We start from the raw sequence: 14,061 nt of genomic DNA on the forward strand, positions 1-14,061 counted from the left end.
TGTCAGAGACAATGAACGGTAGGTAGTCTGTAGTGAGAGACTAATAATAACCCCAAAGGTCTATACAGCTTCAGTAAAGCTGTATAGACCCAGTGAATAGGAGTTCCCCCAGGGGAAGCAACCCAGCGTATCTCCCCTTCACATTGCTCTTTGAAGCAGTGCACGAGGACTCGGCCTATCTCAACCACTCTGAGATATTTACCTCTGCCAATCAAATGTCAAGGCTGGCTGTAGTGTAGTCCTGCTGACCTTTTAAACAGCTCTGGGATGACGTCTTCTGTTGTATAGAGCAGTGGGCTGTGTGGGGAGGGGTCGGCCTGGTGGGCTGGAGTGGGCCGGAGGAACCTGACAGATGGAATCAGAGCGCTGAGAGCGCCCACGTACTGCAGCTCTCTGCTCGTCTCTCCAGTAGACATAAGCAGTTACACAGAGAAATGTACAAATGTGTGTGTACATTAATGTACTGTTACTGATAGTTCTCTGAGCTTCTCCAAAAGGGCAGTTTCTCACTAGTTCTAACCACAGCCGAGCATATTACATGGTATGTGTACGTGTTGGTATGTGTGATGTACGGTTGAAGAATCCCACAACACAGAATGTCCCTTACTTCATTCTGGTCCAATAACCACTTAGAGACTGATGACATAGTGCTCAGATCCAGAAGTTCCATTAGTTGAGCTAATCCCATTTGTCTCTGAACAGAGGGGGTTCTAGTAAAAACACAGATCTATAAAGATTCCTCTGAAATCAGCCTTTTCTCTTTTCCATCAAACAGAGCAGTCTGGAGTTGAAGCAGCGAATCCCTCAGCATACATCTTAGTGTAAATGATTGACAAGTCGTGACTAATTTGCCTTGCACTTTAAAGCCCTCCTCTTAGTTTGGGTGGGAGCGTTTGTAAGTATGTACAATCAATAGCCTCTCTAAAGCCTTGCCATCGTCTGCAGACTTCCGTCTAAACTCTGAGCCCAGTCAATCTATCACACGCCAATTAAGACTTTTATCCAAATTACCAGGACCCTTTTGCAAATTCTATAACAAACACCATCATGGTCTAATCACTAGAAGTTATGCAATATGAGGATGAGGATCATTTATATGAATATTTCTCTGCCTTGTCTAATGGAATAAAACAGGCTCATGTATCATCTAACTGAAATCTATTCGATACGTTGTACAATGGAAATAATGCATGGTTGGCTTGTAACCTTCTCAGAACATTATGTTGACAATATGTTCAGAGAATGTACTCAACATAATACAGTGCCTTCAGAAAGTATTCACACCCCTTGACTTATTCCACATTTTGTTGTGTTACAGCCTGAATTTAGATTCTTCTTTTTTTCACCCATCTACAGACAATACCCCATAATGACAAAGTGAAAACATGTTTTAAGAAATGTTTCCAAATGTATTGAAAATTAAATACAGAAATATCTAATTTACATAAGAATTCACACCTCTGAGTCAATAATTTCTAGAAGCACCTTTCACAGCGATTATAGCTGTGAGCCTTTCTGGGTAAGTCTCTAAGAGCTTTCTAAGAGCTTTCTAAGAGCTTTCCACATCTGGATTGTGCAACATTTGCCTATTATTCTTTTCAAAATGGTTATTGACCATTGGTAGACAACCATTTTCAGGTCTTGCTGAAGATTTAAGATTTAAGTCAGAACTGTAACTCGGCCACTCAGGAACATTAACGGTCTTCTTGGTAAGCCACTACATTGTAGATTTGGCAATTTTAGGTTATTGTCCTGCTGGAAGGTGAATTAATCTCCCAGCGTCTGGTGGAAAGCAGACTGAAGCAGGTTTTCTTCTAGGATTTTGCTGTGCTTAGCTCCATTGCATTTATTTTTTATCCTAAAAAACTCCCCAGTCCTTAATGATTACAAGCATACCCATAACATGATACAGCCACCATTATGCTTGAAAATATGCAGAGTGGTAATTGTTGTATTGGATTTGCCCCCAAACATAACACTTTCTATATGTGGAGTACAGAGGTGAGGTAGTCATTCAAAAATCATGTTAAACACTATTAGTGAACAGTCCATGCAACTTATTATGGGACTTGTTAAGAACATTTTTACTCCTGAACTTATTTATGCTTGCCATAACAAAGGGGTTGCAAACTTACTGACAAGAGATTTCAGATTTAAATTTTTTATAAATGTTTTTAATATTTCGAAAAAACATAATTCCACTTTGACATGGGTTATTGTGTGTAGGCCAGTCAGAAAAAGATCTAAATTGAATCAATTTTAAATACAGGTGGTGACCTAGTTATGGCATAGGTCCTCTCATGACATGGCCATGGGGGTCGGAGTAAGGGCAGAGGTGGGGGAGGGGTAAAGTTACTAGACCAGGTGAAGCAGACTAACCCTAACCACCATCCCATCCCCTCCTTCCACACCACCCTCTGTCACCCCAGCTGCCCGCAGGCTAAATGAGAGAACATGACCATTCTGGGCACAACCGTCATGTTGCCTCATCTCTCGCCACATCATGTGCCAGCTCTGTTTACCACACAAAAACACACCAGGCCTTTAACGCCAATGAATTATGGAGGAAGTACAAGACACTATTAATTACCCGACCCCCCCCCCCCCACCAGTGTGAATAATTCAACTTTCTGCTTACACTACTTTAGTGGGGATTGCATGGAATAGTTAACATAACAGAGTGCCGGGCTCCCCCAGGGGTGGTGTGTGTTTCAGGCCAACACTCATTAGAGATGTGTGTGTTTGTGTGTGTGTGTGGGTATCCAACCACTCTACTCTGGTAGGTGGTGCATGCAAAATGCAGCCAGTGGACGTGTTCACCCCCTGGCACTTTTTGTCTCTGGTTTGTCAAGCGTGAGAGGTCTGGGATATGTACTGTGCTCCGAGAGGGGTCCAGTGCAGTCAAGTAGACACACACACACACACACACACACACACACACACACACACAATGAGAGATGGGGTACATCTATGTAAAATTTGGTGGAAAATATAATTGGCCTTTCTTCGGTCAATCTGACAGCATGAATAGTGGGCATTAACTCAGTCTCCATAATACACAACTAGTAGGAGTCAGTAGTCTACCACTCCTCGCAGTAATGGCCAGTTCCTCTGATGTTGTTTCAAACAGTGAATGGAGCTGAGTGGAGGTGCAGGATACTTACTTTAACCTGGGCTTCCTGCTGAGATAGACAGGCCTCTTTGAGATGCTGAAGCATAGCATCCTGGGTAGGCAGGTGTGCCTGCACATCCCTGTAATGGTCTGCCATTTCCCCACTGTGAATACAAATACAAGTAGAAAATGAGTTGAAAACAAAGTACATCTGTAAAAAGTTGTTTATGCAATCAGAATCAGGAGTATAGCTACAGTCAATTTCACCCTCAATTAGCATATCATATGCTAGCAATAAACCTACACAGCGCAGAGAAAATCTGACTATCAACAAGCATTTATTGTCATATTCTTTTGGGATCTTATAGTCCCTCACGGAGTGACATTCACTGCGGCCACGTGGGTCGTACTGGGGAACGGATGTAAAAATCCCACAAAATCTGCAGTTGGCGCCCATTCAAATTAGACCCAGAGTTGCCTTGTTAAATCTTGTTCATTCTCTTAAATGACTGTTTTCTCATTAGCTGGGAATGTTGTTTGAAAAGTCTGAGACAACATACTTTAGTGATATCATTATCAACCTACTGCATACCCCTTAAAAATATGCATTTTCATGTGCAGGGTGTACTGTTAGCATTTCAGCACTCATCACAAAAGACAGGTAGAATAGCTAGCATAGCTAGCCATCTCTAGCATTCACTGTTTTTTTATTTTTATTTCACCTTTATTTAACCAGGTAGGCAAGTTGAGAACAAGTTCTCATTTACAATTGCGACCTGGCCAAGATAAAGCAAAGCAGTTCGACACATACAACAACACAGAGTTACACATGGAGTAAAACAAACATACAGTCAATAAAACAGTAGAAAAATAAGTCTATATACAATGTGAGCAAATGAGGTGAGATAAGGGAGGTAAAGGCAAAAAAGGCCATGGTGGCGAAGTAAATACAATATAGCAAGTAAAACACTGGAATGGTAGATTTGTAGTGGAAGAAAGTGCAAAGTAGAAATAGAAATAATGGGGTGCAAAGGAGCAGTGGGTTTGCCGACGAGTATGAAGCGAGGGCCAGCCAACGAGAGCGTACAGGTCGCAGTGGTGTGTAGTATATGGGGCTTTGGTGACAAAACAGATGGCACTGTGATAGACTACATCCAGTTTATTGAGTAGGGTATTGGAGGCTATTTTGTAAATGACATCGCCGAAGTCGAGGATCGGTAGGATGGTCAGTTTTACGAGGGTATGTTTGGCAGCATGAGTGAAGGATGCTTTGTTGCGAAATAGGAAGCCAATTCTAGATTTAACTTTGGATTGGAGATGTTTGATGTGAGTCTGGAAGGAGAGTTTACAGTCTAACCTGACACCTAGGTATTTGTAGTTGTCCACATATTCTAAGTCAGAACCGTCCAGAGTAGTGATGCTGGACGGGCAGGCAGGTGCGGGCAGCGATCGGTTGAAGAGCATGCATTTAGTTTTACTTGTATTTAAGAGCAGTTGGAGGCCACGGAAGGAGAGTTGTATGGCATTTAAGCTAATCTGGAGGGTTGTTAACACAGTGTCCAAAGAAGGGCCAGAAGTATACAGAATGGTCTCGTCTGCGTCGAGGTGGATCAGAGACTCACCAGCAGCAAGAGCAACATCATTGATGTATACAGAGAAAAGAGTTGGCCCAAGAATTGAACCCTGTGGCACCCCCATAGAGAATGCCAGAGGCCCGGACAACAGGCCATCCGATTTGACACATTGAACTCTATCAGAGAAGTAGTTGGAGAACCAGGCGAGGCAATCATTTGAGAGACCAAGGCTACTGAGTCTGCCGATGAGGATGTGGTGATTGACAGAGTCGAAAGCCTTGGCCAGGTCAATGAATACGGCAGCACAGTATTGTTTCTTATCGATGGCAGTTACGATATCGTTTAGGACCTTGAGCGTGGCTGAGGTGCACCCATGACCAGCTCTGAAACCAGATTGCATAGCGGAGAAGGTGCGGTGGGATTCGAAATGGTCGGTAATCTGTTTGTTGACTTGGCTTTCGAAGACCTTAGAAAGGCAGGGCAGGATAGATATAGGTCTGTAGCAGTTTGGGTCAAGAGTGTCCCCCCCCTTTGAAGAGGGGGATGACCGCAGCTGCTTTCCAATCTTTGGGAATCTCAGACGACACGAAAGAGAGGTTAACAGGCTAGTAATAGGGGTTACAACAATTTCGGCAGATCATTTTAGAAAGAAAGGTTCCAGATTGTCTAGCCCGGCTGATTTGTAGGGGTCCAGATTTTGCAGCTCTTTCAGAACATCAGCTGACTGGATTTGGGAGAAGGAGAAATGGGGAAGGCTTGGGCGAGTAGCTGTGGGGTGTGCAGTGCTGTTGACCGCGGTAGGGGTAGCCGGGTGGAAAGCATGGCCAACCGTAGAAAAATGCTTATTGAAATTCTCAATTATAGTGGATTTATCGGTGGTGACAGAGTGTCCTATCCTCAGTGCAGTGGGCAGCTGGGAGGAGGTGTTCTTATTCTCCATGGACTTTACAGTGTCCCAGAACTTTTTTGAGTTTGTGTTGCAGGAAGCACATTTCTGCTTGAAAAAGCTAGCCATGGCTTTTCTAACTGCCTGTGTATATTGGTTTCTAACTTCCCTGAAAAGTTGCATATCACGGGGGCTGTTCGATGCTAATGCAGAACGCCACAGGATATTTTTGTGTTGGTTAAGGGCAGTCAGGTCTGGGGAGAACCAAGGGCTATATCTGTTCCTGGTTCTAAATTTCTTGAATGGGGCATGCTTATTTAAGATGGAGAGGAAGGCATTTAAAAAAAAATAACCAGGCATCCTCTACTGACGGGATGAGGTCAATATCCTTCCAGGATACCCAGGCCAGGTCGATTAGAAAGGCTTGCTCGCTGAAGTGTTTCAGGGAGCGTTTGACATTGATGAGTGGAGGTCGTTTGACCGCTGACCCATTATGGATGCAGGCAATGAGGCAGTGATCGCTGAGAACTTGGTTGAAAACCGCAGAGGTGTATTTAGAGGGCAAGTTGGTTAGGATGATATCTATGAGGGTGCCCGTGTTTACGGCTTTGGGGTGAACTTCAAGTAACTTTTGAATGTAATGGACCTGACTGGTGAATATGACAAGAATACAGTGCCTTCAGAAAGTATTCATACCCCTTGACTTATTCCACATTATGTCGTGTTACAGCCTGAAATCAAAATGGATTCAATATATTTGTTTCTCACCCATCTACACACAATACCCCATAATGACAAAGTGAAAATATATTTTTAGAAAGGTTTGCTAATTTATTGAGAATTAAATACAGAAATATCTCATTTACATAAGTATTCACACCCGAGTCAATACTTTGCAGAAGCACCTTTGGCGACGATTACAGTTCTGAGTCTTTCTGGGTAAGTCTCTAAGAGCTTTGCACACCTTGGGCCTCATTTATCAATCATTTGTAGGCACAAGTCTGTACGTAAACCATACGTTGGATCATTTCCACGTGAAGTGTGAGATTTATCAATATGAACGTTTGCTTGAGTGTGCGTAAATGTACATGACTATTCGTATGCAGTGCCAAATGATGGAATAAGTGAATTGCTTGTCAAGCGTAGCCTGGTGAATGGGAAAAATATACTGCATGGTGATTTTTTTTACATTGTGACTAGGGTTGCACATTTTGGGGAATATTCAGGAGGTGGAAACCTTCCGTGGGAATTAACGGGAATATATGGAAATTAACGGGAATTTACAGAAATATATGCAAATTACTATTAATACCATTAGAGGGACTTTTGTCAGAGGTTGCTTGTTGTGAGCGCTGAGGGAACTTTATGCACTTGGCCAGATGATTCTGCATCTTTGTTGCATTCTTCACATATGATTTGGCATAGTATTTGCAAATGTACACAGCTTTTCCTTCTACATTAGCTGCAGTGAAATGTCTCTACACATCAGATAGTGTCCGTGGCATTTTCCTGTAAAGATTAGGAAAAAATGAGTAAAAAAAATAAAAAATACAATTCCATGTACAGATAAATAATTAAGCAGTTAGACTAAACAACTCCTTTGTAAGATAAATGTTTTAAAATGAAACGTATGGAAACAGGTTAATTAACACTCCTCAGTTAGCAGGCTCAAGCAAGCTAAAACCCACATGGTAGCAAAAACTAACTAGCAGAAATTGTTAACATGTTAAAAATTATTTAAACACACTTTGCTGTAGGCTACTATTTACTAGTTAACAAAAAATCACGTATCTCATATAAAATATATTCACCCCACCCAGTATTGTAATCAAAACTTACCAGAAAGCATGTAGTCCTTGGCTCAGACAGTGTAGTAGTGTGGGCTCAATAGCATCTCATAAGCGTGCAAGATCTTGAGAAACAGCTGTACATGTGATGGAAGAGTGCGCTGCACGTGATGGAAGAGTGCACTGTGCATGCAGAGAGTTGCAATTCCATTGAATTGGGGATAGTTTAACCAAAATATGCCACAAGACCTAGAATTGCCTTTTGTGTATCCCACAAAAAAGGTTCACTGTTATAAGCTAACTTTATGATGAATTTAAGCAAGATTCCGGGGCTTAACTTCTCATGGAAAATTTCCGGAAAATGTTCAGAAATTTCCAGGAAAGTTTCCAACCCTTCCCAACCCTAATTGTGACATTAATAATGAAATCATTTTTCTATTTCATTGTATTTCAATTGTGAATGCATGCAACATATCTTAGCAGGCTATAGGCCTATCATATAATATGACCACATCACTGCATTTGTTACAATAATATTCCATATAAAGTACAGTAATTTGTTAAATTAGAGGCAAATGTGAAAGTGAAACAATTGTTGAAATACTATAAAAGACTGAGATAATGGGAAATGGAATGAGAGATGGCTGACCTTGCTCTGTTGGAAGATTTGGCACACGCAGCATTTTGCAGAGAATGCATTTTTAGAGACAGGTGGGGACTTTTTTGCAGAAAGTACGGATTGGCTCATTAGATATCTTTTCCCAAAACCGATCATATAGGATTTTTGGGAAGATTTAAGACCTGCTTTAGAAAGGCAAACACATGCCATTCCAGTGCACATCAAAGTGCTATACACCCTCAGTTTTTTTCAGCGGGAGCTTGCCAATCGGCATCTCAGATCCCTTGATGAGCCAATGTTTTGGATGCAATCATCAGCAAAACGAACTGTAACATACAATTTCCATACACCATCGCATGGATGACTTATTGGTGAGTGTTGCCTACTCATTTGAAGTATATTTGGCATTGCTAAAGAAACTTGAATTGTCCTAATGGTCCTACCTTTGTAGCTATGTTTCACATTTCTACTGGTCAAGCCACACTTGAGTGAGCCAATCTCTCACTCACTGTCAACCTCTGACACTAGCACCTCCATTTCAATCTCAGAAATGTTATTTTTTTTCATAGCTTTCATTGGGTTGCATTTCATGGTACAGCGTTGTATATTCCCCACGGGCTTTAAAGGGTTGATTTTGACCACATAAGGTTAAATAGGGGTGTTTCGAGATGCAAATAGCCAAGGTCGTGCACAAGCACGGAGGCTGAGAACAACTGGTATTTATCAATGGTTTTCTCCTAACGGTGTGCGTATGACGCTTGTAGGATTGTGTGATAAATATCCATTCTGTTCGTAAGAAGTATTTTAGAATAGTTTTTATGCAATATTGATAAATGAGGCCCCAGGATTATACAATATTTGCCCATTATTATTTTTTAAATTCTTCAAGCTCTGTCAAGTTGATTGTTGATCTTTACTAGACAGCCATTTTCAAGCCGATATAAGTAAAAACTGTAACTAGGCCACTCAGGAACATTCAATGTCATCTTGGTAAGCAATTTCTGTGTAGATTTGGCCTTGTGTTTTAGGTTATTGTCCTGCTGAAAGGTGAATTCATCTCCCAGTGTCTGAACAAGGTTTTCATCTAGGATTTTGCCTTTGCTTAGCTCTATTTAATTTATTTTAATCCTAAAAAACTCCCTAGTCCTAAACGATTACAAGCATACCCATAACATGATGCAGCCACAACCATGCTTTAAAATATGAGAGTGGTACTCAGTGCCCCAAACATAATGCTTTGTATTCTGGACAAAAAGTTAATTTCTTGGCCACATTTTTTGCAGTATTACTTAAGTGTCTTGTTGCAAACAGGATGCATGTTTTGGAATATTTTTATTCTGTACAGGCTTCCTTCTTTTCACTCTGTCATTTAGGTTAGTATTGTGGAGTAACTACAATGTTGTTGATCGATCATCAGTTTTCTCATATCACAAACATTAAACTTTGTAACTGTTTAAAAATCAGGACTCTGAGCAGTTTCTTTCCTCTCCGGAAACTGAGTTAGGAAGGACGCCTGTATCTTTGTAGTGACTGGGTGTATTGATACACAATTCCAAAGTGTAATTAATAACTACACCATGCTCAAAGGGATATTAATATTTTGTCTTTCCCATTCACCTCTTAATGGCACACATACACAATCCATGTCTCAGTTGTCTCAAGGCTTAAAAATCCTTCTTTTACCCGACTTTTCCCCTTCAACTACACTGACTGAAGTGGATTTAATAGGTGACATCAATAAGGGATCATAGCTTTCACTAGTGGTGTAACGGACCGTAGTTGATCCGTGATCCATATGGATCACCCCCCACGGTTCAGCACGCATGTGAACCGCAGATCAATTGCAAAGTTTAACCATCATTGTGTGAAATACCGTTTTACTGCTGCTGTTACTTTTTAAAGTAATAATTCCCTAAATCTTGATGCAGAGTTGCAGTGAAAAGATAAAGACAAGACAGATGTGTGCTGTGTTTTACTCTGAAGCCTGAAGGTTGATGTGATGATTTTAAAAAAGCAGTTGTGTGTACTGTTCACGTGAACGGGGCCTGTTGAATCCCAACGAATCAATCCTGGATGCTCGCGTTACAAAAAGCAAAGAAAAAAGAGCAGTGACAGCCATGGCTAGCGGAGGAGCTGAAGAACTGGAAAAGCCTCCCGCTTCATTTAAGTCTCATGTATGGGAGCATTTTGGCTTCCAAATCAAATCAAATCAAATGTATTTGTCACATACACATGGTTAGCAGGTGTTAATGCAAGTGTAGCGAAATGCTTGTGCTTCTAGTTCCGACCAAGCATTTCGCTACACTTGCATTAACACCTGCTAACCATGTGTATGTGACAAATACATTTGATTTGATTTGATTTGGAAGCCAAAATGCTCCCATACATGAGACTTAAATGAAGCGGGAGGCTTTTCCAGTTCTTCAACTCCTCCGCCAGCCATGGCTGTCACTGCTCTTTCCCTGTCAAATATGATGATGGAAGAAGGGTGGTGGACAACACCATTACGGTGTGTAGGCGTTGTGCCACAAGAAAGCCGTATGATCAGGGAAATACATGGAGCATGGCCACACATAAAGCGCCATCACCCTGGTGTGTCAGGGTTCTCACCACGTGTTCTCACCATGACATTTAAGCAGCCCTTTGCTGCAGAATCAGACTGAGCTGAAGCCATCACCAAACCTATTGGGATGTTTATCACTGTAGACATGAAGCCATACTCTGTTGTGGAAAACAAAGGGTTTAAAAATATGGTGAAAGTGCTTGAGCCACGTTATGAAATCCCCTTCAGTATGAAGATCGTGCCAGATCTTTATGAACAGGAAAATATCAAAATTGTCGCCGAAATATCCAAGACATCCTCTGTTGCCCTAACTACAACACCGCTCACTACACCACAGAGGAGTGGACCTCCAGGGTAACAGAAAGCTACGTGACTGTGACTGTTCACTACACCACAGAGGAGTGGACCTCCAGGGTAACAGAAAGCTACGTGACTGCTCACTACACCACAGAGGAGTGGACCTCCAGGGAAACAGAAAGCTACGTGACTGTGACTGTTCACTACACCACAGAGGAGTGGACCTCCAGGCTAACAGAAAGCTACGTGACTGTGACTGTTCACTACACCACAGAGGAGTGGACCTCCAGGGTAACAGAAAGCTACGTGACTGTGACTGTTCACTACACCACAGAGGAGTGGACCTCCAGGGTAACAGAAAGCTACGTGACTGCTCACTACACCACAGAGGAGTGGACCTCCAGGGTAACAGAAAGCTACGTGACTGTGACTGCTCACTACACCACAGAGGAGTGGACCTCCAGGGTAACAGAAAGCTACGTGACTGTGACTGTTCACTACACCACAGAGGAGTGGACCTCCAGAGTAACAGAAAGCTACGTGACTGTGACTGCTCACTACACCACAGAGGAGTGGACCTCCAGGGTAACAGAAAGCTACGTGACTGTGACTGTTCACTACACCACAGAGGAGTGGACCTCCAGGGTAACAGAAAGCTACGTGACTGCTCACTACACCACAGAGGAGTGGACCTCCAGGGTAACAGAAAGCTACGTGACTGTGACCGCTCACTACACCACAGAGGAGTGGACCTCCAGAGTAACAGAAAGCTACGTGACTGTTCACTACACCACAGAGGAGTGGACCTCCAGGGTAACAGAAAGCTACGTGACTGTGACTGTTCACTACACCACAGAGGAGTGGACCTCCAGGCTAACAGAAAGCTACGTGACTGTGACTGCTCACTACACCACAGAGGAGTGGACCTCCAGGGTAACAGAAAGCTACGTGACTGTGACTGCTCACTACACCACAGAGGAGTGGACCTCCAGGGTAACAGAAAGCTACGTGACTGTGACTGCTCATTACACCACAGAGGAGTGGACCTCCAGGGTAACAGAAAGCTACGTGACTGTGACTGCTCACTACACCACAGAGGAGTGGACCTCCAGGGTAACAGAAAGCTACGTGACTGTGACTGTTCACTACATCACAGAGGAGTGGACCTCCAGGGTAACAGAAAGCTACGTGACTGTAACCGCTCACTACACCACAGAGGAGTGGACCTCCAGGGTAACAGAAAGCTACGTGACTGTGACTGCTCACTACACCACAGAGGAGTGGACCTTCAGGGTAACAGAAAGCTACGTGACTGTTCACTACACCACAGGGGAGTGGACCTCCAGGGTAACAGAAAGCTACGTGACTGTGACTGTTCACTACACCACAGAGGAGTGGACCTCCAGGGTAACAGAAAGCTACGTGACTGTGACTGTTCACTACACCACAGAGGAGTGGACCTCCAGGGTAACAGAAAGCTACGTGACTGTGACTGTTCACTACACCACAGAGGAGTGGACCTCCAGGGTAACAGAAAGCTACGTGACTGTGACTGCTCACTACACCACAGAGGAGTGGACCTCCAGGGTAACAGAAAGCTACGTGACTGTGACTGCTCACTACACTACAGAGGAGTGGACCTCCAGGGTAACAGAAAGCTACGTGACTGTGACTGCTCACTACACCACAGAGGAGTGGACCTCCAGAGTAACAGAAAGCTACGTGACTGTGACTGCTCACTACACCACAGAGGAGTGGACCTCCAGGGTAACAGAAAGCTACGTGACTGTGACTGCTCACTACACCACAGAGGAGTGGACCTCCAGGGTAACAGAAAGCTACGTGACTGTGACTGCTCACTACACCACAGAGGAGTGGACCTCCAGGGTAACAGAAAGCTACGTGACTGTGACTGTTCACTACACCACAGAGGAGTGAGAGATGTGAAGTCTGGTGCTACAGACACGCCCCCTCTATGAGAGTCACACAGGCACAAATCTGGTGCAGGTACTGCTAGGAGCAGCTAGGAGCAGCTAGGAGAGTGGAGCTAGAGAGGCCCAATAGCAATATCCCAATCACCACAGATAATGCCAAGAACCAAGTAAATGCAGTGATAGAGGCTGGACTGGGGCCACAGATAGCTTGCTTTGCACATGTGATCAATTTAGCATCCCAAAGGGGAATCTCAGTGAACCAGATGGACCGCCTCCTTGGAGGATCAGGAAAGTGGTTTCCCTTTTCCACCAAAGCACAACAGCCGCTCATGTGCTTAAGACCAAGCAAGAAATGCTACAGCTACCGACCCACATGCTCATATACCATGTCACAACAAGATGGAACTCCACTTATGTCATGTTGGAGAGCTATCTTGAGCAGCAGACAGCTGTTTACTCTGCACTGACAGACAAGACCCTGAAAAAATATAAAGACATCCTCACCTTATCTGATGATGATGTGAAAGTGGCAGAGGAGGTCCTCCAGGTGCTCAAACCCCTCAAAACGGTTACAACCCTACTGAGCACTGAAACTGCACCGTCTGTGTCCATGATCCTACCTCTGAAAACAAGGATTCTACCATCCATGGCCCCAAGTGAGGAAGACAGCACCATCACTAGAGATGTGAAGGCTGCCATTAGAGAGGACCTGAACCCCAGATACCCCCCTAATGTACAGGACTACCTTCATAGATCTACTGCACTGGATCCAAGGTTCAAGTCCCTGTCTGTTCAAGTCCCTGTCTGTTCAAGTCCCTGTCTGTTCAAGTCCCTGTCTGTTCAAGTCCCTGTCTCACCTAGACCCTGCCCTACAGCGGAGGACATACAGTGATCTCACCACTGAGACTGTGGCCACTGAAGAGGTCAAATAAAAAATAACAGTGAATTACTTCAATAACAAATATACTGCAGTCTAATGTTAGTCTGTGCTATTAGAATCATCCATTTTTGATTTGGAATAATACTGGATTTTATTAAATGTTATTGGCAAAATTATAGTTCTATGAAATATGAAAAGAAATAATGAGTTAGTTTAATAGATCAAATCATTTTCTCTGCAGGGTCAAGCCACAGAGATGACAGGAGCAGACTCAGAGGCATCTCCTCCACAAAATCATTTGGCCATGAAGGAGCTTTTCGGGGGGATCTTTGCGAGCAAGGACACAGACAAGACGCTTGCCAACACCATCAAAGAGGAGGTAGCATCCTACAAGGCAGCAAGCGGCATT

General features: G+C 43.4%; 1 protein-coding gene across 3 annotated transcripts in view; it reads right to left on the reverse strand.

Moving 5' to 3' along the window:
* The window catches only part of LOC115203077 (centrosome-associated protein CEP250), a 193,935-nt gene that overhangs the window by 124,251 nt on the left and 55,623 nt on the right, over nucleotides 1-14,061 (reverse strand). For all 3 annotated transcript variants that reach the window (XM_029767425.1, XM_029767424.1, XM_029767426.1), the window contains exon 5: nucleotides 3,165-3,276. In XM_029767425.1, coding sequence (XP_029623285.1) covers nucleotides 3,165-3,276 — 112 coding nt within the window. The remainder of the gene's footprint in view (nucleotides 1-3,164; nucleotides 3,277-14,061) is intronic.

Source organism: Salmo trutta, chromosome 12 (genome assembly GCF_901001165.1).
Source record: "Salmo trutta chromosome 12, fSalTru1.1, whole genome shotgun sequence".
Classification (NCBI taxonomy): Eukaryota; Metazoa; Chordata; class Actinopteri; order Salmoniformes; family Salmonidae; genus Salmo; species Salmo trutta.